The sequence below is a fragment of the Schistocerca americana genome, chromosome X (assembly GCF_021461395.2).
Source record: "Schistocerca americana isolate TAMUIC-IGC-003095 chromosome X, iqSchAmer2.1, whole genome shotgun sequence".
Taxonomy (NCBI): Eukaryota; Metazoa; Arthropoda; class Insecta; order Orthoptera; family Acrididae; genus Schistocerca; species Schistocerca americana.
In genome coordinates this window covers 676,842,891-676,865,759 of record NC_060130.1, presented here as the reverse complement: position 1 = coordinate 676,865,759, position 22,869 = coordinate 676,842,891, and the positions used below count along the sequence as shown (strand labels likewise).

Sequence of the window (22,869 nt, the reverse complement as noted above, 5' to 3'; positions counted from 1 at the left end):
CAGTTGCTCACTAACAAAGTGAGCAAAATCAAGCATCTGATCTCATTGTGCACCTACTTTGGGATTTATCAATATAAGACTCAACCAGATAGCCAAAATACTTTACTTCTGGGGGAGGTGTAAGCAAGCAACTGGTGACTTCTATAAGAAATGCAGAATGCCAAAGAATAAACACACCCACAACCTGAACACCAAGACACAGAGCCACAATAACACTAGGTGGCTATACATGCTGGTGAGGTACACTCATTTCTCCAGCACCCTAAAGTTGAATTTTTGCTACAGATAAACTGTAGCAAAGAACTGTAACACACATCACCCATATTAACTGAAGTTACAGTTGATGAATTCCCATGAAGACATATTTTAGGCAAGTTAATAATGAACAAAAAGAAGCCCTTTTCCATCCAAGGAAACATGTCAGAATTTTTTTTTTTTTTTTTTTAATCGATAAAATGGCCTTAACCTTTCTTGGCAAAGGGCTACTAGCTTTCATCCACAGAAATGATTGCTGTATTTTTTCTGGCCTAAAGCAGTGGATGACATTTTATCCATGGTACCAGATCGGTGTACAAAATGCATTTGATTATTTTTAAGATAATCTAAAAATGGCTTGATATATCATTTGCGGTTGCTAATTTGAAACACACTTTCATTCAGTCTCTTTGAAAGAAGAACAACAACATTTGAATCCAGCTGAAAATTTCCTATTTATTAGAAATGAAGAAGGAAACACTTAATACACCTCTATGATGTTTCAACAGCTTTACACTGACGCTAAACTAAGGTAGACATAAAATTTTATGATTGAACAGTGGTCCATTTTATTAATTTGATCAAAATATCCACATGACTAATTTCAAAATAAAATATATTGGCAGAGAAAGTTCACAATTTACTTACATTACTAAGCAGTGTGTAACTACATTACAAAAACTAAGTTGCACTTATATCCATATCATCTTTAAGTCAAGCCTAGCACTTCACCCTGCCCTCTTACTTTCATTTAGTCATTTTGTTGGACTGTTAACACCTTTCACACTTTTCACTGTGGATGGGCATAATCATTGTTCTGGAACTACTACTGTTCAGTACTCACATGTATTTAGCTCCTACATAAAATTCAAGATAATATTTCATAAAGATTGTGACTACAATATTTTATAAATTAAGCAGCAAAATAAAAACATTTTTGCATGTTAAAAGATCATAGGAAACCTGATACAAAAATTTACTTACATCTCTCATATTAAATGTAATTTCAAGATTGTTAGAAAATGAGTTATAAAACTCAGGATATAACTCTAGTACGTCTAAAAGGTCATCACGGTGAATTTTATGCAGATCGCAATAGGTAAGGGCTCGCACATTACATGATGACTTGCCCAGTGTTGGATGAATACATGGATTTTCCCCAAAAATATCATCCTTTCCTGTAAAAAGAAAAAACACTTTTCACTATCTCAAGTAATTTGGCCATTACTCAGTAATTTTAATCATATTTTATAATAGCAAAAATGTTTATAGAGGAAGTTCAATATTATAAGTCACTTCACATAATGTTTTACATTATATATTTGAACAGCTATGAATTTCCAGAATGAATTTTCACTCTGTAGTGAAATGTGCAATGATACGAAACTTTGTGGCTCATTGCAACTTTGTGCCAGACTGGGTCTCAAACAGGGACATTTGTGTTTTTACATATGTGTTTTTGAAGTAATGTGCACACACTTGAAAGCCACACACATTAGCAGTATGTTGTCATCCGTGAGAGTGTGCTGCACAAGAGCAGTACTGTGAACATCCGATTGGGCCTGCCACAGGCGAATGCCTGTTTAAACCCCGGCGAACTACACTTGTGCTCAGTAATCATCTTATTATTGCTTGCATAAATTTGCCTTATCTTATTGTGTTCAGTGTATGTTATGGTGATTGGCATACAAGCCAAAGTCTAACAAAGTTGTACTAACATTCTTGGTAGTGTTGTGTGTCCAAATTACAATACAAGTGAAGACAAGTGTGAGATCCTTCTCCGCACAGTTTTCAGTCTCTGGTTGGTCCTCCGCTGCATCTACAATGTCTGATGTGCTACTGATGAGATTTTATGCCAGCTGGTTAGTCAACAAAGGGTTCTTACTGTGGTGTTGCAGCATTTCAATCAACAGCAGGAGTTGTTCGCTAGAGCTGAACACAATGAAACCTAGGTATTGCAAATGTTTGCCGCTGTTTTCGCCAGTTCAGGTCCCTCTCAGTCTTGCTATCCCAGTCATTTACCCCCCTATTTCTGGCTTACGAAGAGTCTGTCGAGGAATGGGAAGCCAGCAAAAAATGATTGTGGCAGCATTTTCATGTGTCTGGTTTGACTGATGTCACCTTATGGTATGCTTTCTTTTTGTCTTGGTTGTTGCCTCAACTGTATCAACTCCTTTGCCCACTGGCCCCTCTGTAGGACCCATCTTCACTGTTTTTTGATAACATATGCAACCTTCTTTTGAAATACTACTGTATATGGATGTACCTCACTGCCGTTCGAGTTGAGTTCTAATTATGTTTTAAGAAACCCGAAAATTCCTATAATACTTGAGCAGCTGAACTTCATGGTTTAAGCCATCATTGTCACTTTGTTACTGACATACATAAAGAGTCATATGCCGACAAAATAGTTCATGATGCAATCATGATGATCAATTTGGACGTTCATGACCAGGTCCTTCAGTATGAAAAACCCTCCCTCTCCGATGTTCTGACTATTGCACAATCATTTGAGGTTTCAAGAGCTGTAGTTAGTCAAATTGAATTGTGGTGCAACATTGCAGAAGTTCAACCCACTTCCCCCTGTATTTTTTGGACTGTTCACGGTCCAGGTGGCAGTGATCTGCAAATGAGCAAAATATCACAGCAGCCAGCCCATCTCACTGCAGCAGCCACAGCTGCAGCAGCACAGCAAACCCAGCAATGAACAAAAATGCAAGTGCTCCTTGCTTCCCTCTTGTCCGTCATGTTTTGTCACTCATGATAACCAGATTATCCAAAGCGGTGGGCCGTTTGCTGCTAGTGCAACAAAATGGGCCACATTGCTCCTGTTTGTAATGCAAAATTCCAGCAGCCTATTGCAGGGACTGACATGAATGCCAACAGTGTATTGGCAATCTATATTGCATCCAATAAACCTTTTATTGAAGTCAAGGTTTATCAGAAGGTTTTGCATACACAAGTCGACACTGGTGTTGCTGTGTTATTACTAAACTTGCAAACATACATGGACTTGGGTTCTCCTCCTTCAGTGCCAGTATCATGTACATTAGTCAGCCACAATAAACAAAGCATTCTCATACTAGGTTGTTTCTAGACCCCAATCAAATATAAATCTGTGGTTCATCAACTGACTGTTCTGGTGGTGAACAACGCAAGCACTGAGAATTTGTTTGGTGTGGACGCCATTAACATTTTTGGGTTTATTATTTCTGATGAAATTAATCTCATCTCTGATCAAGTGTCTTGTACACAACTTGACTCTTTATTCTCTGAACTTTACCCCCTGTTTTCTGGGGATTTGGGTTGTGCCAATAATTTCAAAGCGCACATCATCATCAAACCTTCGGTCAGAGCCCGTTTCTTTCGGGCTCACCCAGTACCGATGTCGCTCTGTGATCAAGTCAAGGGTAGGAGCTCAACTACCTCATAGCCTCCAGGGCTGTCCAACCAATCCCTTCCAGCAAATGGGCTACTCCCTCAGCCACCGTCAAGAAGCTGTTAGGAATTTTACGCCTTTGTGACAATTTAAAAGTTTCTGTCAAAGATCACTCTATCACTGACACATATCCCTTGCCTTGCCATGACAAATGTTTGGCTAAGCTGGCTGGTGGTCAGTATTTTTCTAAGATCAACCTCTCTGAAGCATATTTGCAGCTTCCTGTAGATGCTGACTTTCAATGGCTCTTGGTCATTAACATGCATTTTGGGCTGTATCAATACTTGTGGTTGCCATTTGGCATGGACAGCACCCCAGCAATTTTGCAAGAGTTTCTTCAACAACTCATGAGGTCTTTGGCTGGCTGTGCCAACTACCTTGGCATGGATATGATTTCACCAGGTAGTGTTGTATGCTTTACGTAAGTCAAAAAAGGTGGCAACCAGATGTTGCCATCTGGAAAAGGCTGTTCGGATGGTAGACTTGAGGGACACAAGATTATCAGTGGTAGAGCAACCCTGGCGGAAGCCGCACTGACATGGAGCCAGTAGGTCACGTTACTCCAAGACTCAACCCAAACACTGACACACCATACATTCCAGCAGCTTACAAAGAAAGTTGATGAGGCTGATGGGCTGGTAGCTATCCACATCGAGTGGGTTTTGACTGGGTTTGAACACTGGAATGATGGTGCTCTCCCACCACTGCGATGGAAAGATGCCATCACACCAGATACGGTTGAAGGTGACAAGGTTAGTTGGTGTGGGGTATAAAGGGCGCAAACTACAGGATCATCAGTCTCTTTTTCCTGTTGCAAACAATTCTCAAGATAAAACAACACCCAAAGTATGTTTGAGAAAGTAAAAGGGGGAAAGGAATGGGGAACCACACCTAAAAAGGAAACGAATGGAATGAACAAAAAACGAGGAAAACATACACTGCAAGGAAAAGTAGAAGAAGGTATTAAAACCATAGGGTAGATGGTCTGAGCTGGCTGATCACAAGAATAAAAGAGGATGAGCCAGCCACTCTGCAACACATTAAAATGTCCGATCCAAAATGACAAGGCGAGAGGAACACATGTAGAGAAAAGATGAACACAAAGACAAACAAAGGCAAAGAAAGGGTGACAGAGTTAAAATGAAGGGAGGGTGGAGACCTCAGAGAGAAGGTCATATGCCCACCCTTAGATGGTATGATACACCCTCATGAATAACACCTAAAATTAAATCCGCTGCTGAGGTGTCGTTGCCCAACACCAAAGGTAGGATGCTGGGAAGGTTAAAAGTGCGCTTCAGAGCAGCTAAAATTTGGCAGTCCAGCAAGATGTGGATGACAGTTAGAAGGGAGCCACAGTAACACCAAGGTGGATCCTTGTGACAGAGGAGGTGACCATGTGTTAGCCATGTATGGCCAATGCAGAACTGGCAAAGGACAACAGATTCCCTGAGAGTGGCTCGCATGCATGACCGCTACACATTCGTCATCTCTTTGATAGCACAGAGTTTATTTGGTGTACTCAGGGTGTGCCATTCAGTATCCCAGATTGAAAAAACTTTGTGGCAAAAGACTGCTCACAAATTGGTCTCCGGTAGGCCAATCTCCAGAGGTGGTTTACTGGTGGCCTGTTTGGTCAGATGGTCAGCAAGTTCATTGCCCAGTATCCTGACATGGCCTGGGGTCTAAATGAAGGTTGTTGGGTGTCCACTGGAGCAGAGGTCATAAAGAGACTCCTGGATTAACAGTACCAAAGGATGCCTATGGAAGCACTAGTCGAGAGCTTGCAGGCTGCTTAAGGAGTCACTACAAATGACAAGGGCTCACCAGAGCAGGAGCAGATATGATCAAGAGCATGATAGAGGGCAACCAACTCTGCAGTGGAAATGCTACAGCCATCCAGCAAGGAGTGTTGTTCAGTATGGCCAATGTGAGCATAAGCATAGCCAACAAGACTGTCAACCAGGGATTCATCAGCGTAGATTACTTCTGAGTCCTCAAACTGGCCAAGAAGAGAGATAAAATGCTGACAGAGGGCATCACGTGGAACTGAGCCTTTGGGGCCTTGCAATAGGTCCAGCTGAAGCTGTGGCCAAGGTATGGACCATGGAGGACTACAGAAGGGGGCCTGCAGGAAAGGTAGTATGGGGGAAGTGCCGAGTTCATGAAGAAGTGACCTGATTTGGATGGTGAAGGAAAGCCCGGTTCTAGGCCGCAATTGCAAGAGATGGACCGCCGTGATAATTTGGATGGCGAGGTGAACTATGTATGTGGGTGATATAATTTGCGAGCAATAGTTGCTGCCAGAGCCACAGTGGAGGAATGCCAGCTTCTCCAAGTAGGCTGTTCACAGGGCTAGATCGGAAGGGACCTGTCATGAGGCGAACTCCACAGTGGTGGATTGGGTCTAGTAGACTCAGTGTAGAGGGGGCTGCCAAACCATATACCACACTCCCATAATCAATTAGGGACTGTATGAGGGCTTGGTACAGTTGCAGCAGTGTTTGATGATCAGCACCCCAGTTGGTGTGGCTCAGGCATTGAATGGGATTAAGATGCCACCAGCACTTGTCCTTAAGCTGACAAAGATGGGAAAGCCAACTTAAGCAGGTCTCAAAGACCAGTCCCAGAAAGTGGTAAGTCTCCACTACATCTAGTAGTTGGTTATCAAGGTAAAGTTCTGGATCGGGGTGGACGGTACAATGATGACAAAAGTTCATCATGCAAGTTTTGGCGGCTGAACACTGAAAGCCATGAGTGAGGGACCATAACTGCACCTTCTGTATAGCTCCCTGCAGATGGCATTCAGCTGCCATAGTAGAAGAGGAGCAGAAGGAAATTAAAAAGTCATCATCATATAGGAGGGGAGATACTGATGATCCTACTGCTAATGCGACACCAATTGAAAAAAAAAGTGGGACACTCAGGACAGAGCCCTGCAGGCCCCCATTCCATTGTATATAGGGTGCACTACGGGAAGCACCAATTCGAACTCTGAAAGTGCAATGTGACAAAACGTTCTGTATAAAAATCTGGAGTGGGCTCCAAAGACCCCACTCATGCAGAGTAGCAAGGATGTGGTATTGCCAAGTGGTATCGTAGGCCTTCGTGAGATCGAAAAAGACGGTTGTCACCGGGAAAAGGCTGATCAAATGGCAGACTCCAGGTACAGCAAGTTGTCGATGGTGGAGTGTCCTTGGTGAAAACTGCCCTGGGACGGAGCCAGCAGGTCCTGAGACTCAAGGATCCAACACAACCGCCGGCTCACCATACATTCAAGCAGCTTGAACAGAATGTTGGTGAGGCTGATGGAATGATAGCTGTCAACATCTAGTGGGTTCTTCCCAGGCTTGAGGACTGGAATGATTATACTTTCCCGCCAATGTGATGGGAATTTGCTCCAAGTGTGGTTGGAGACAGCAAGGAGGTGGCGTTGGGAACCCTCTGACAGATGTCTTAGCATTTGTGAATGGATGCAATCTGGGCTAGGGGATGTGTCAGGACAGTCGGAAAGGGCACTGAGAAATTCCCACTCACTGAAGGGAGCATTATAAGGCTCAGGGTGGCATGGAGCAAAAGGAAGGTGGTGTTGCTCCACCATCTGTTTCAGGAGATGAAAGGTGGGCTGGTAATTCTCTGATGCAGAGACGTGAGCATAATGCTCAGCAAGATGCTCTGCAATTACATCAGGATTGGCAGATACAGCTCCATTTTTGGAAATTCCAGGTACACCTGCTGGGTTCTGATAGCCGTTAAGTCGGTAGAGCTTGGTCCAAACCTAGGAGGGGGAGGTTTGTGTGCCAATAGTGTAGACATAGCGTTCTCAACACTGCTGCTTCCTTCGTCTGATGAGGAGGTGAACCTGCACTCAGAGCCGTTTGAAGGCAATAAGATTCTCCAGAGAGGGGTGGCGCTTATGACGTTGGAGGGACCACCTATGGCCTCTAATGGCCGCAGCGATTTCCAGCAACCACCACGGCACTGACTTTCATTGGGGGCAACTGGAGGAATGAGGGATTACTGATTCGGCTGTGGCAACAATGGTATTAGTGACAACATGGATCACATCATCGATGGTGCCGTGCAACGGATACTCAATGTTGGTAATGGATGTGAAAGTGTTCCAGTCAGCCTTGGGAAGAACCCACCTGGGCAAGTGTCGAGATGAGGGATGCTGCGGTAGGGACAGGAAGAGCGGAAAGTGGTCACTACCACACAAGTCGTCATGTACTTTCCAATGGATAGATTGGAGAAGTCCAGGACTGCAAACCAAGAGATCAATGGCCGAATATGTGCCATGTGCCACACTGAAATATGTGGGGGCACCTGTACTTAGGAGGCAAAGGTGAAGGTGAGTTAGAAGGTCCTTCACATCTTTGCCATGGCCATTAACCTTGGCTCCACCCCACAAAGGGTTATGGATGTTAAAATCAGCCAGGAGGAGGAAAGGTGGGGGGAGTTGCGAAATGAGTGCAGCCAAAATGTGGGCTGGTGCTTCACCATCTGGAGGGAGGTAGACGTTAGACATGGTAATTTCCTGTGTTGTCCTCACCCTGAAAGCTCCAGCTTCTAAAGGTGTTTGAAGGGCCATGGGTTCACTATAGACAGAGGCAAGGATGAAAATACATACTCCACCTGACACTCTGTGACAGGCTGGACGGATTTTGTAGTACCCCCAGTACCTACGAAGGGCAGGGGTCTGCATTGCAGGAAACCAGGTCTCCTGTAGGACAATGCAAAGAGCATGTGTACTGCTTAAAAGTTGATGTAACTCAGCCAGGTGGGAGAAAAAACCGCCACAGTTCCACTGGAGAATGACGCTTTCTGTTGTCTGGGGTGGCATAGAATGACCAAGAAGGCAAATGAGGTCTCAGCAACACCTGCCGCCACTGATTGAGTGTTGGCCTCCATTACCATAGCATTTGAGGCATCAGCAAGAGCTAGATCCTCAGGGGATGCCAGAATCTCCACCTCATCCTCGGACGCAGAGCCATGGGGGAGTGCTGGTGCAGGGGGCATTGGAGGCTACAGATTCTTGGTGAACTTTTTCTTTGAAGTTTTCATCTCTCGCTGCTCCCTAGGGGCTTGCTGGGAAGGCTACTCAGAAGTAGCTTCAGGGACAGAGGAGGACTGTGAATCCCTTTGACCAATGTCCCTGGCATTTTGGGGGGTGATGCTCCCAAGGCAGAAGCTTTGGGAGCAACAGAAGACGACATGCCCACAGCCAACTGGACAGGAGGAGGGAGATGGGTGGCCCTGATGGCCCACTGGAGCAACCTTAGATGATGAGTGCAACGGCGCCATTGATGGCGACACCATCACAGCAGCAGCATAAGGAGATAGCATGGGAACAGGGTTTAGTCTTTTGTATTTGAGTTTAGCCTCACAATAAGATAGCATGTCCTGGGTCTTGTACTCCATAATTTTGTGCTCCTTTTGGAGTACTGGGCAGTCCCACAGTTCACACAGGTGGGAGGTAGTGCATGTGGTGTCACCGCCAGACACCACACTTGCTAGGTGGTAGTTTTAAAGCGGCCGCAGTCCATTAGTACATGTCGGACCCGTGTGTCGCCACTGATCGCGGACCGAGCGCCACCACAAGGCAGGTCTCGAGATACGGACTAGCACTCGCCCCAGTTGTACGGACGACTTTGCTAGTGACTACACTGACGAAGCCTCGCTCCTTTGCCGAGCAGATAGTTAGAATAGCCTTCAGCTAAGTCAATGGCTATGACCTAGCAAGGCGCCATTAGTAACATTGCATGTATCTAAAGTCTCACTTGTATCGCCACAATCTCCACATGTACCAAAAGGATGGATTAAAGTTAAGTATTTCAGAAGCTCCATACTTTTCTTTATAGCATTCATAACGTATCCTGTTTCAGACCTCACGCACCCTGCTTTAACTTCGCGCGTGCCTTTCGGCTTCCTCTCACTGTGTCTAGGCTGTCTTGTCTAGACACAACAATTTTTGGCGATGAGTCAACGGAAAGGGTCTTGTTCTTTCTAATTGCTTACATTTACTTGTGTCATGGCTTCGCCAGATGTACTGTCCGAATTTTATCGCTTGCAGAATCAGCAGACGCAGGCATTATTGGATGCCCTTGGACAGCTCATCCAGTCAACGTGCACTGCAAAACGATGCGGCCGCCGCCGTTTCACTGCTACCGCAGCCACAACATGCAGTTGCACCGCCTTTTAGGCCGTTTGACCCAGCTCAGGAAACATGGACGGAGTGGTCACACCAGTTTGGATTTCATCTCGCCGCCTACAGAATTCAAGGTAACGAGCGGCAGCCTCATTTATTGGCGTGTGTAGGGGTGCAAACGTACCGTGTGATAGTGAAATTATTTCCCCGACGCGACGTAGCAACTCTGTCCTACGAAGAAATTTTGTCTGCTTTAGATGCCTATTTCAAGGAAACAGTTAATGTAGTTGCAAAGAGGTATACGTTCTTTCGTACAAAACGTACGGCCGGTCAGACTAATAGGGAGTGGGTTGCAACATTGCAAGGCTTTACAAGGGATTGTGCTTTTGAGTGTGAATGTGGACTTCCTTATTCAGATACTATGGTACGTGATGCAATAGCACAGAACGTTTCTGATGTTCGCATACGGGAACAGATTTTGAAACTCGTCAATCCCTCCCTTCAACAAGTGATAGACATATTGGATAGACAAGACACGCTTGACGTTGCTCAGGAATCATTTGCAACTTCGCCAGCCGTGTGTCACATTAACCGGCCCGCCGGGCGCGCTGCGCGCACCGATAAACTGCCCTCGCGCATGTCCACGCAGCTGCCTCCACGCTCTAAACCAGATGTGCCGCGCCAGCATACAAATGCAGTGAAATCATGCCCGCGGTGTACTACTAGACATTCGCGTGAAACTTGCCCGTCACTCCAAGCTATTTGCTTTTTCTGTAATAAGACAAGACTTGCCTTCGCCGCAGACTTTGAAGCAGCTACAGAGTGTGTTGGGTAAAATTAACTATTATCATCGCTTTCTGCGCAATGCCTCTTCCATTTCAGCTCCGCTTCATAGCTTACGCCGTAAGGGTGTTCCGTTCGTCTGGACGATGGAATGCGAACGCGCTTTTCGCCAGTTGAAATCGGCGTTGCTTTCAAATACTTGCCCTACGCCATTCGATCCCCAGAAACCCCTTTTGTTGATGGTAGATGCATCGGATTTCGGGATCGGTGCTGTGCTTGCGCACAATGATGGATAGCATGATCGCCCTATTGCCTTTGCGTCCAAATTGCTCTCGTCTGCGCAAAGAAATTATTCACAGATAGAGAAAGAAGCTTTGGCTCTCGTGTTTGGTGTTACTAAGTTCCACGATTTCTTGTATGGTCGTCACTTTACCATCATCACAGACCACAAACCTTTGACGTCGCTTTTTCATCCGAACAAGCCTGTACCTCCACGTATAGCGCAGAAATTCATTCGCTGGTCTATTTTCCTCTCGCAGTACCGCTACGATATCTTGTATCGGTCCACTGCTAAGCACAGAAACACCGATGCATTGCCCGTTTGCCTGTTGCTGAGGATAGAGCATTCGATTCTTCCGAACTTGCTTGCATGTTCATTGATGCGGAAACTGATGAAGTGGTCGAATCGTTTCCGATTGATTTTCGTCGTGTAGCTACAGCCACAGCTGCTGACCCAGTCCTTGCTACCGTTTTGCGTTTTGTTGATACGCAATGGCCTTTGTCAAAGTCTCGGATCGAGGATCCGTTGGTTCGCCGAATTTTTGCTCACAAGGAGAGACTTTTTGTTCGCCGTGGTGTTTTGTTGTTGCGTTCTGATAATGATCAGTCCAGAGTCGTGGTAGCACGTTCGTTACAGTCCTCTGTTTTACGGCTTCTTCACCAAGGACATTGGGGTATAGTGCGAACGAAACAACTTGCTCGTCAGCACTGTACTTGGTTCGGAATCGATGCTGCGATTACGCATATGTGCTGTTCTTGCATGGCATGTGCCGAACAACAATCCGCACCGCCGCGGAAATTCTTTGCATGGCCAAAAGCCACTTCCCCTTGGCAACGCTTGCACATCGATTTTGCTGGTCCATTCTGGAATGCTCGATGGTTGGTTCTGGTAGATGCCTTCAGTAATTTTCCATTTGTTGTCCGGATGTCTTCCATGACGTCATCTGCCACCATCCAAGCGTTGTCTGCTATCTTTTGCATTGAAGGTCTTCCGCAGACTCTTCTTTCCGACAATGGCCCACAATTCATGTCCGCAGAATTTCAGTCATTCTGCCAGGCCAATGGTATTCAACATCTGACATCCGCGCCGTTTTCGCCTCAGTCAAACGGTGCCGCATAACGATTGGTCCGGACTTTCAAGTCGCAGATGTTGAAGTTGAAAGAGTCGCATTCTCGGGAGGACGCGTTGTTGCTCTTTTTGTCATCGTATCGCTCTCAGCCCCGAGATGGTCGCTCGCCGGCTGAGTTGCTCCACGGTCGCCCTCATCGAACCTTGATGTCTTTGCTGCATCCGCCGCATCAGGTTCCTGTGCAGCGGCAGACTTCTGCTTTTGTTCCAGGTGACGTTGTATTCTATCGCAACTATCGAGGTTCACAGCGTTGGCTCGCAGGGCGCATTCTTCGCTGCCTCGGCCGCGCAATGTATTTGGTTTTGGGGGCCTCTGGTGAGGTGCGTCGGCATCTCAATCAGCTGCGCCTCTGTCGTCACACGGGTTCTGCCGCTCCCCGTCTGCTTTCAGCGACGGTGCCGTCCCGTCAGCGCCCTGGGGACCCATCTACTGGCTCGCCTCATCCCCAGGTGTTACCGACGATGCCTTCCATTTTGCCCCATGGCGACGCGCCGCCGCAGCCGCCACCGCCTGTTCTCCCGCCGGCGCCGCCCGCATTAGACGCTTCGCTGCTACCGCCGGGCGCCTCCCTGGGTCACGCGCCGCCGATCGCTTCCCGTGACCGGCCGTCCTCCGCCATGGAACTCTTGCCCACTCCGGACCACATGACGTCATCACATCTACATCTACATTTACATTTATACCCCGCAAGCCACCCAACGGTGTGTGGCGGAGGGCACTTTACATGCCACTGTCATTACCTCCCTTTCCTGTTCCAGTCGCGTATGGTTCGTGGGAAGAACGACTGTCTGAAAGCCTCCGTGCGCGCTCTAATCTCTCTAATTTTACATTCGTGATCTCCTCGGGAGGTATAAGTAGGGGGAAGCAATATATTCGATACCTCATCCAGAAACGCACCCTCTCGAAACCTGGCGAGCAAGCTACACCGCGATGCAGAGCGCCTCTCTTGCAGAGTCTGCCACTTGAGTTTATTAAACATCTCCGTAACACTATCACGGTTACCAAATAACCCTGTGACGAAATGCGCCGCTCTTCTTTGGATCTTCTCTATCTCCTCCGTCAGACCGATCTGGTACGGATCCCACACTGATGAGCAATACTCAAGTATAGGTCGAACGAGTGTTTTGTAAGCCACCTCCTTTGTTGATGGACTACATTTTCTAAGCACTCTCCCAATGAATCTCAACCTGGTACCCGCCTTACCAACAATTAATTTTATATGATCATTCCACTTCAAATCGTTCCGCACGCATACTCCCAGATATTTTACAGAAGTAACTGCTACCAGTGTTTGTTCCGCTATCATATAATCATACAATAAAGGATCCTTCTTTCTATGTATTCGCAATACATTATATTTGTCTATGTTAAGGGTCAGTTGCCACTCCCTGCACCAATTGCCTATCCGCTGCAGATCTTCCTGCATTTCGCTACAATTTTCTAATGCTGCAACTTCTCTGTATACTACAGCATCATCCGCGAAAAGCCGCATGGAACTTCCGACACTATCTACTAGGTCATTTATATATATTGTGAAAAGCAATGGTCCCATAACACGCCCCTGTGGCACGCTAGAGGTTACTTTAACGTCTGTAGACGTCTCTCCATTGATAACAACATGCTGTGTTCTGTTTGCTAATAACTCTTCAATGCAGCCACACAGCTGGTCTGATATTCCGTAGGCTCTTACTTTGTTTATCAGGCGACAGTGCGGAACTGTATCGAATGCCTTCCGGAAGTCAAGAAAGGAAAGGTTGATCACAACACTGACAGGTATCACCCTAAATCGTTCCCCCGACGCAATGGAGGTCGACTCTTCGGCCCCTCCTGTCTCTTTACGGGCGCATACACTGCATTTTGACGTGCACCCTGGACTAGGTTTTCAGGCGTTTCCTAGATCCCCTCGGACCGAATGGCCGGGTGCGGGTGGCACAGCCTCGCCTGTTGTTAGGCTCCCCACCTCATCGCATACGTCCACATGGGGTCCTCCTCACGGCGGGCGGAAGCCTTATAACACGACCGTTCGCCGATTTGCGGGGGAGGAATGTGGTGTCACCGCCAGACACCACACTTGCTAGGTGGTAGTTTTAAAGCGGCCATGGTCCATTAGTACATGTCGGAGCCGCGTGTTGCCTCTGTCAGGGATCGCAGACCGAGCGCCACCACAAGGCAGGTCTCGAGATACGGACTAGCACTCGCCCCAGTTGTACGGACGACTTTGCTAGCGACTACACTGACGAAGCCTCGCTCCTTTGCCGAGCAGATAGTTAGAATAGCCTTCAGCTAAGTCAATGGCTACGACCTAGCAAGGCGCCATTAGTAACATTGCATGTATCTAAAGAGTCTCACTTGTATCGCCACAATCTCCACATGTACCAAAAGGATGGATTAAAGTTAAGTATTCCAGAAGCTCCGTACTTTTCTTTATAGCATTCATAATGTATCCTGTTTCAGACCTTACGCACCCTGCTTTAACTTCGCGTGTGCCTTTTGGCTTCCTCTCACTGTGTCTAGGCTGTCTTGTCTAGACACAACAGTGCACATAGAGTATTTGGATGCAGAGAACGTCTACAGTTTCTACATGTGTTGCTGGAAGGGCACTGGGAGGACATGTGCCTGAATTTCCAGCAATGGAAGCACCGCATAGGGGAAGGGACATAGTGTTTGACGTCACATTGATACACCATCACCTTGACCTTTTCAGGTAATGAATCACCCTCAAAGGTGAAGATGAAGGCCCCAGTGGCAACTCTATTGTCTTTGGGTCCCCTGTAAATGTGCAAGAAGAAATGGACATGTAGCTTGTCTTCAGACTGTAACAGGAGGTCGTGATGAAAAATAGTTCCCTGGACCATATTGAGGCTTTTGTGGGGAGTAACTGAAAGAAGAATATCATCCAGCTTGTCACAGGTGTGTAATACCCAGGACTGGGTTGGGGGTGCTTTCTGAATCAAAATCGATGCATTGGACCTTTTGGACAGCGCTGTCACTTTCCCAAATGTATCCTCTAGGTGCTCAACAAAAGACAGAGGCTTCGTTTCCAGAAAGGCGTAGTGATCAGTTCTGCTGCAAGCTAAGTAACATGGCGAATAGGGATGCTGTCATTCTGAAGCCCTATGTTCTTCCCAAGGTGTTGCTAGGGAGGGGAACGATTTAGGGTGATACCTGTCAGTGTTGTGATCAACCTTTCCTTTCTTAGAGACTGCTGGGGCCATTTGATCCCCAGCAAAAGACAACTTAGTCCATTTCATTGCGGGTTATTGGCCCTGATGCCACCCACTTCGATAAAAGGCTCTCCTGACGGGCACCACCCAGTCTCAGCAAAGGCAACCTGGTATGATGGCCGTTGCTGGGAGTCCAGATGCCGCATGAAGATGGGCATCTACTCCTTGGCATACGTGGGAAGTTTACAGCTCAGGCATCAGCAGTGTGATCCCTGTGTTGTCAGGGGCCTACCACCAAATGGGTACATGACAGCCCCACCACAACAGGCTGGCTACCATGCTGGACAATGGGAGCCGAGGAATCCAATATTGTCATGGGACGAAAGAGGACAGGAGAAAACGAAAGAAGATAACATACCCCAGAAAGTGCTCTTTCTGAAATAGTTGAATAGCAAGTGGAGATGCAAAGCCATGACAAGAGGTTAAGGATATTGAATCTAAGGGCACTATGGATTACTCATGCACCAGGTAAGGCATTCTTCCCCATATAACCCACACTTCTGTAGAATTTGTAAAGTGGCAGGTCAAACCAGAAAATGGGACCTGAACTTATAGGGCCAAAAAGTGAGAGACCGTTTAGTCGCCTCTTACAACAGGCAGGAATACCTTGCTTGGACCTATTCTAATCCCCAGACCCATGGTGGTGGTGGGGAGGGGGGGGGGGGGGAAATTGATGACAAGGAGATGTCGCTTATAGTCAGACAAAAGACGTAAGGCATTCTTCCCCATATAACCCACACTTCTGTAGAATTTGTAAAGTGGCAGGTCAAACCAGAAAATGGGACCTGAACTTATAGGGCCAAAAAGTGAGAGACCGTTTAGTCGCCTCTTACAACAGGCAGGAATACCTTGCTTGGACCTATTCTAATCCCCAGACCCATGGTGGTGGTGGGGAGGGGGGGGGGAAATTGATGACAAGGAGATGTCGCTTGTAGTCAGACAAAAGACGTTTAATCATCTGACTGTGGATCTGATCTGAACCAGGAGGTGTGCCAGGGCAATGTGCAAGGGTGCTGAGGAGCTTCCACTCTGTAAATGGGGTGTTATAGGGTTCACTGTGGCATGTAGTGAATGAGAGGACTTTCCTTTCCATCTGCCATTTGAGGGTGTGAAAGGCTGGGGGGTAGTTCTCTGACACAGAGACTCAAGCACTGTGCTCAGCAAAGTGCTCGGCAATCACGTTTGCGTCAGTAGATAACATGTCATTGATGTTAATGCAGGGACATGTGTTGGGGTTTGGTACCAAAAATGACGTACGATCTTCATCCAGACTTAGGAAGGTGACGTATGGCACCCAACAGTTGACACGTACCTCTCCCAACACTTCTGTTTCTGTCGTTTTATAAGCTGGCAAATGCGGGCACGGAGCTGCTTAAAGGCTATTAGATGCTCCAGGGGAGGGTGCCATTCACATCGCTGTAGAGCTTGTCGATGCTCTTTACTTGCCTCAGCGACTTCTGGTGACCACCAAGGGACTGTCTTTAGCTGGGGGCACCCTAAAGAATGAGGGATCATGCTTTCCTCTGCAGAAACGATTTTTGTAGTGACCTGCTCAATGACAACATTGATGGCACCGTGTGGGGGAGATTCAGTGGTGACAGCAGAGGTGAAGGCTTCCCAGTCTGCTTTGTTTAAAGCCCATCTGGGTAGGTAACCATGGGCATGACGCCAGGGGATTGACAGAAAGATGGGGAAGTGGTCACTACCACACAAGTCATCGTGAGCTCTCCAGTGGACAGATGGGAGAAGGCCAGGACTGCAAACTGAAAGATCAATGGCTGAATATGTGTCATGTGCCATGTGCCACACTGAAATGTGAGGGAGCACCTGTATTTAAGAGGCAGAGGTCTAGTTGTGACAGTAAATTTTCAACCTCCCTACCTCGGCCAGTAAGCAGTAACCCACAAGGTGTTATATGCCCGTTAAAATCTTCCAAGAGTAGGAAAGGTTTAGGGAGTTGATGAATCAGTGCAGCCAATATGTTCAAGGGTACTGCACCATCTGGAGAAAGATATACATTGCAGACAGTTATTTCCTGTGTCATCCTTATTATGACAGCACAGTTTCAAGAGGGGGTTTGAAGGGGCACAGGTTCACTACATTCTGAGTTCAGGACATAGACATAAACTCCACCTGGCACTCTATTATAGCCACTATGATTCCTGTAATATCCTTTACAGCCCCGGAGAGCAGGGGTCTGCATTGCCAGGAACCTGGTCTCTAGAAGAGCGTAGCAGTCCAAAGGATTGGAAAAGAGCGTAGGTCATCCCCATTTTCAAGAAAGGAAGTCGAACAGCTGTGGAGAACTATATACCAATATCTCCAACGTCAATCAGTTGTAGAATTTTGGAACACATATTATGTTCGAGTATAATGACTTTTCTGGAGACTAGAAATCTACTCTGTAGGAATCAGCATGGATTTTGAAAAAGACGGTCGTGTGAAACCCAGCTCGTGCTATTCGTCCACGAGACTCAGAGGGACATAGACACGGGTTCTCAGATAGATGCCATGTTTCTTGACTTCCGCAAGGTGTTCGATACAGTTCCCCACAGTCTTTTAATGAACAAAGTAAGAGCATATGGGCTATCAGACCAATTGTGTGATTGGATTGAGGAGTTCCTAGATAACAGAACACAGCATTTCATTCTCAACAGAGCAAAGTCTTCCGAAGTAAGAGTGATTTCAGGTGTGCTGCCGGGGAATGTCGTAGGACCATTGCTATTCACAATATACATAAATGACCTTGTGGATAATATCGGAAAAAAAGTTCACTGAGGCTTTTTGCAGATGATGCTGTGGTATATCGAGAGGTTGTAACAATGGAAAATTGTAATGAAATGCAGGAGGATCTGCAACGAATTGATGCATGGTGCAGGGAATGGCGATTGAACCTCAATGTAGACAACTGCAATGTGCTGCGAATACATATAAAGAAAGATCCCTTATCATTTAGCTACCATATAGCAGGTCAGCAACTGGAAGCAGTTAATTCCATAAATTATCTGGGAGTAGGCATTAGGAGTGATCTAAAATGGAATGATCATATAAAGTTGATCATTGGTAAAGCAGATGCCAGACTGAGATTCAGTGGAAGAATCCTAAGGAAATGCAATCCGAAAACAAAGGAAGTAGGTTACAGTACACTTGTTCGCCCACTGCTTGAATACTGCTCACCAGTGTGGGATCCATACCAGACAGGATTGATAGAAGAGATAGACAAGATCCAACGGAGAGCAGCGCACTTCATTACAGGATCATTCAGTAATCGCGAAAGTGTTATGGAGATGATAGATAAACTCCAGTGGAAGAGTCTGCAGGAGAGACACTCAGTAGCTCGGTACGGGCTTTTGTTAAAGTTTCGAGAACTTACCTTCACCGAGGAGTCAGGCAGTATATTGCTCCATCCTACGTATATCTCGCGAAGAGACCACGAGGATAAAATCAGAGAGATTAGAGCCCACACAGAGGCATACCGAAAATCCTTCTTTCCACGAACAGTACGAGACTGGAATAGAAGGGAGAACCTATAGAGGTACTCAAGGTATCCTCTGCCACACCATCAGGTGGCATGCGGAGTATGGATGTAGATGTAGGTGCAGAAAGCAAGTGTAAAGCTTAACAGTTGCCGTACCTCAGCCAGGTGGTGGAAAACGCAATTCCACTGGAGGATTATGTGATCATAAGACTGGGAAAGCATGAAAAACCCAATGAGACAGTCTATGCCTCAGGGTAACCTGCTGCCACCAGATGAGTACCTGTGCAATTGACATCCATTGTGTATGAGAGCCCGGTAGGATCTATGTCCTCAGTGGATGCCAGAATCTCCACCTCATCCTCAGACAGAGAGCTTGTAGGTAGTGGTAGTGTGGGTGCCACCGCAGTGCCTTGGATCTTGGGGTCTTTTTCTTTTTAGGTTTCTCTCACTGCTCCTTAGGTTTGTTAGGCTGGGAGGGCTTCACTGATTCAGTGTCGTGGAGGTCCATGAAGCCCTATGATAGATATGGTTGCTTCAGCCACTGGCAGGTGTCAGCATTGCCACTGGTAGGAACCTAGGAAGGGAGTGACCCAAGGGATCCCTTCCTGGTGAGAGGAGCCAAATTAGACTTACGCTTCTCTGCCTGAGAAGTGGGGACTGGCACCCCTGATCTGATGGTTGGGGAGGGGGGGGGGGGGGAGGTGTGTTGCTATTGAAGTAGGTTGTGCAGGAGAAACACAGAGGGAAGGGCCCCCCCTCTTCCGCCCCCCCCCCCATCATTATCAATGAGGCAGGTGGAGCCTGACACCCCTGAGAGCCAACTGTATGCAGCACAACAGAAGATGGTAGAACCATTGTTGTAGCGGCAGCAGAGGTTGACGTCACATGCACAGGATGTAGCCTCAGTGTAGGTTGGTCAGTCCAGGGTCTTGAGTTCCATTATTTTTCTTTCTTTCTGGAGAATCCTGCAGTCTGACAAGCAAGGCAAATGGTGCTCTCCACAGTTGACACAGATGGGAGATGGGGCACAGCGAATATTGGGATATGAAGGACGTCCACAATCCTGACAGGTGATGTTCGAAGTACAGCAGGATGATATATGGTCGCACCACATCAACGGAGTGATATATATATGGCTTTATGTCACAGCAGTAAGACCATCACCTTGACTTTCTTGGGTAATGTGTAACCTTGAAGGCCAAGATGAAGGCACCAGTGGCAACCTGATTATCCCTTGGACCCCAGTGGACATGCCAGATGAAATGGACATCTCGTTGCCCTAAATTGGTGCGCAGCTCATCGTCAGACTGAAAAACAAGGTCCCTGTGAAATATGATACCATGGACCATATTTAAGCTCTTATGGAGTGTGATGGAAACAGAAACATCCCCCACCTTGTCACAGGCGAGTAGTGCCTGTGACTGGGCAGAAGATGCTGTTTTGATCAAGACTGACCCTGATCACATTTTGGACAAGCCCTCCAGCTCCCCAAACTTGTCCTCTAAATGCTCCACAAAAACTGAGGTTTCACTGACAAGAAAGATTTGCCATCAACTCTTGTACAAATGAGGTACAAGTTGAATAAGCTTAACTGCCATCCTTAGCCTGGCATTCCTCCCATGGTATGACCAGGGAGGGGGGAGGCTATGATTTGGAGTTGTATTTCTTAGCACAGAAGTTAGTCCTTGACCGCTTAGAGACTGCTGGTGTTTGACCACCAGCAAGAGATGACGTACTAAGCTTCATCTGCCCTGATGCCATCCACTCCGACTAGGGGCCCTCCCCATGGGTGCCACCCAGCTGCAGCAAAGGCCACCTGGCAGGATGGCCATTGCCGAGACTTCCTATGCCCAGGGTGACAGGCATCTACTCCTTGGCATACGTGGGGAGTTAATGGCACAGGCATCAGCAGAGCAATCTCTGTGTGGTCAGGGGGCTACAACCAAAAGGGTACATGGAGGCCCCACCACAATGGACTGGCTACCGTGCAGGATAACAGGTGCAAATGAGCTAAGAAGTCCATTATTATCGACAGCAAAGAAAGTGATACTGCACAGAGGATAGAGGCAAACACAGCCAGGAGAGTGACCTCACCCAACAGCTGGAGAACAAGCGGAACTGCAGATCCACATTGATGAACGATTGAAGAGGTCTCAGCACTTGATGGACACTATGCACCATGTAAGGCACCCTTCTCCAGTTGGTTCGCTCTTCGGAAATTTTTTTAAAAAATTGAGGTGAAACCCTACAGGGGATCATTATACAAAGGCCAAAATGTGTGAGTCTCCTTTTAGTCACCTCTTATGACAGGCAGGAATACTTCAGGCCAATTCTAGCCCCCGGACCCGCAGGGGGCACAGGAGTAAGAGCCATAGGGTATCGAGAAGGGTGCAGAAGGAGCATAGAGTCTGACAAGGATATTGTGGAGATTGAGAGAGTGACAGAAAGCTATTCTAGGTGTGGTGGGCGAAATGTCAGATAGAATGGACCTCATTTCAGGGCATAATTTTAGGAAGCCATAGCCTTGTCAAAGTAGCTGATTAAAACATTCAATGTCGGGAGAATACTGAGTGACATGCGGTGTACACCTAAGTTGCTTTTTGGAGAGGTCAGCAGTACCAGGATTGAATGTGATGCACTGAGAAATCAGCTTTTGAATTAGGTTGGTGGGGTAATTCTATCCAGTGAAGGCTGGAGTGAGAATAGTGGTGTATTTCTGTAAACAGTCTGCATCTGAACAAATACATTTACCTTGAACACCAAGGCTGCAAGGGAGGAAACTTCTGATATGGAAAGTATGGCAACCATCAAAATGCAAATACTATTGTTTGATTTAATTTGATGATGATTTTTTGGTTCACGGGGCTGCTTAACAGCATGGTTATCAGCACCCATACAAATTCCCAATGTTTTCACTGTCCAGTCTCACCATTTTCAGGAATGATGATGAAATGATTAGACAATAGAAACACCCAGTCTCTGGATGGAGAAAATCCCCAACCCAGCCAAGAATTTAACCCAGGACTCCATGATCGAGAGACAGCAATGCTAGCCACTAGACTATGAGCTGCAGACACAGTTGTTTGTTAGGAAGTTTAATGTGAACAGAGGTGTACAGCTAACCTTTGATGAGAATGAGATCAATGTCAAGAAAAGTGGCATGGGTTCAGAATAGGACCATATGAAATTTAATTAGGACAATGTATTTAGAGATACCAAGAATTTTAGCAGGTCAGCCTCACTATGAGTCTATAAGGCAACGATGTCATCAATGTACATAAATCAAAGCATGGACTGAAGGCTTATGGATCCTTGTTAAGTCCCCTCCAAGTGACCCATGAAAAGATTGATAATTTGGTGGTAGTCTTGCCAATGTAAAAGGCCAAGCAGCATTCACGTAACAGCTGGTATGCAATATGTGTCTTTTCACAGGTGGCTCTCCCTTTGATAGTCTATGTTTTCCTTGGATCCTCATCAGACTCTATGCTCCTATGCTCCCTCTTCACCTAACTCCCTACCCTCTGGCTCCTACCCCTGTGATCATCCCCACTGTAAGACTTCTATTATGCACCCTCTTACTAACACCTATGCCAGCCCATAACTGGCAAAACATATATTATCAAAGGGAGAGCCATCTGTGAAATGAGACAAGCTGTGTATCAGCTGTTACATAAACACTGTCCATCCTTTTACATTGGAATAACTACCACCAAGTTATCAGTTAAGATAAATGGGCATGGGAAAAGGGTGTATACTGGCAACACAAAGGATCCTGTTGCAGAACATGCTATACAACATGACAGTCCTGACCCTGATGCCTGTTTAATCACATGTACCAGATACAAGTTCCTCAGAACTCCACAGGTGGGAACCAGCACTACAACATCTCCTTGATTCTCAACACCCACCTGGCCTTAATTTACATTAGTTTCCTCAGTCTTAGCATTTCTTCACAATAACTATTCCTCTCTTCAGCACCTTTTAGTTTTCTACATCTTTCATTTCTGACCTGTCTATTTTCCATTCCCCCCTTCCCACCCCTGTATCATACAATGCACTTATCTTTCTTATTAACTCATTAATGATGTTTTGGCAGTAATCTCTGACTTGTGTATTATCCTGTCTTCCACCTATAA

General features: G+C 46.5%; 1 protein-coding gene across 1 annotated transcript in view; it reads right to left on the bottom strand.

Moving 5' to 3' along the window:
* Positions 1 to 22,869, bottom strand: part of LOC124556243 (potassium voltage-gated channel unc-103) — a 700,301-nt gene that overhangs the window by 153,569 nt on the left and 523,863 nt on the right. The window contains exon 12 of the mRNA XM_047130231.1: positions 1,240 to 1,433. Within this exon, the coding sequence (XP_046986187.1) occupies positions 1,240 to 1,433 (194 nt within the window). The remainder of the gene's footprint in view (positions 1 to 1,239; positions 1,434 to 22,869) is intronic.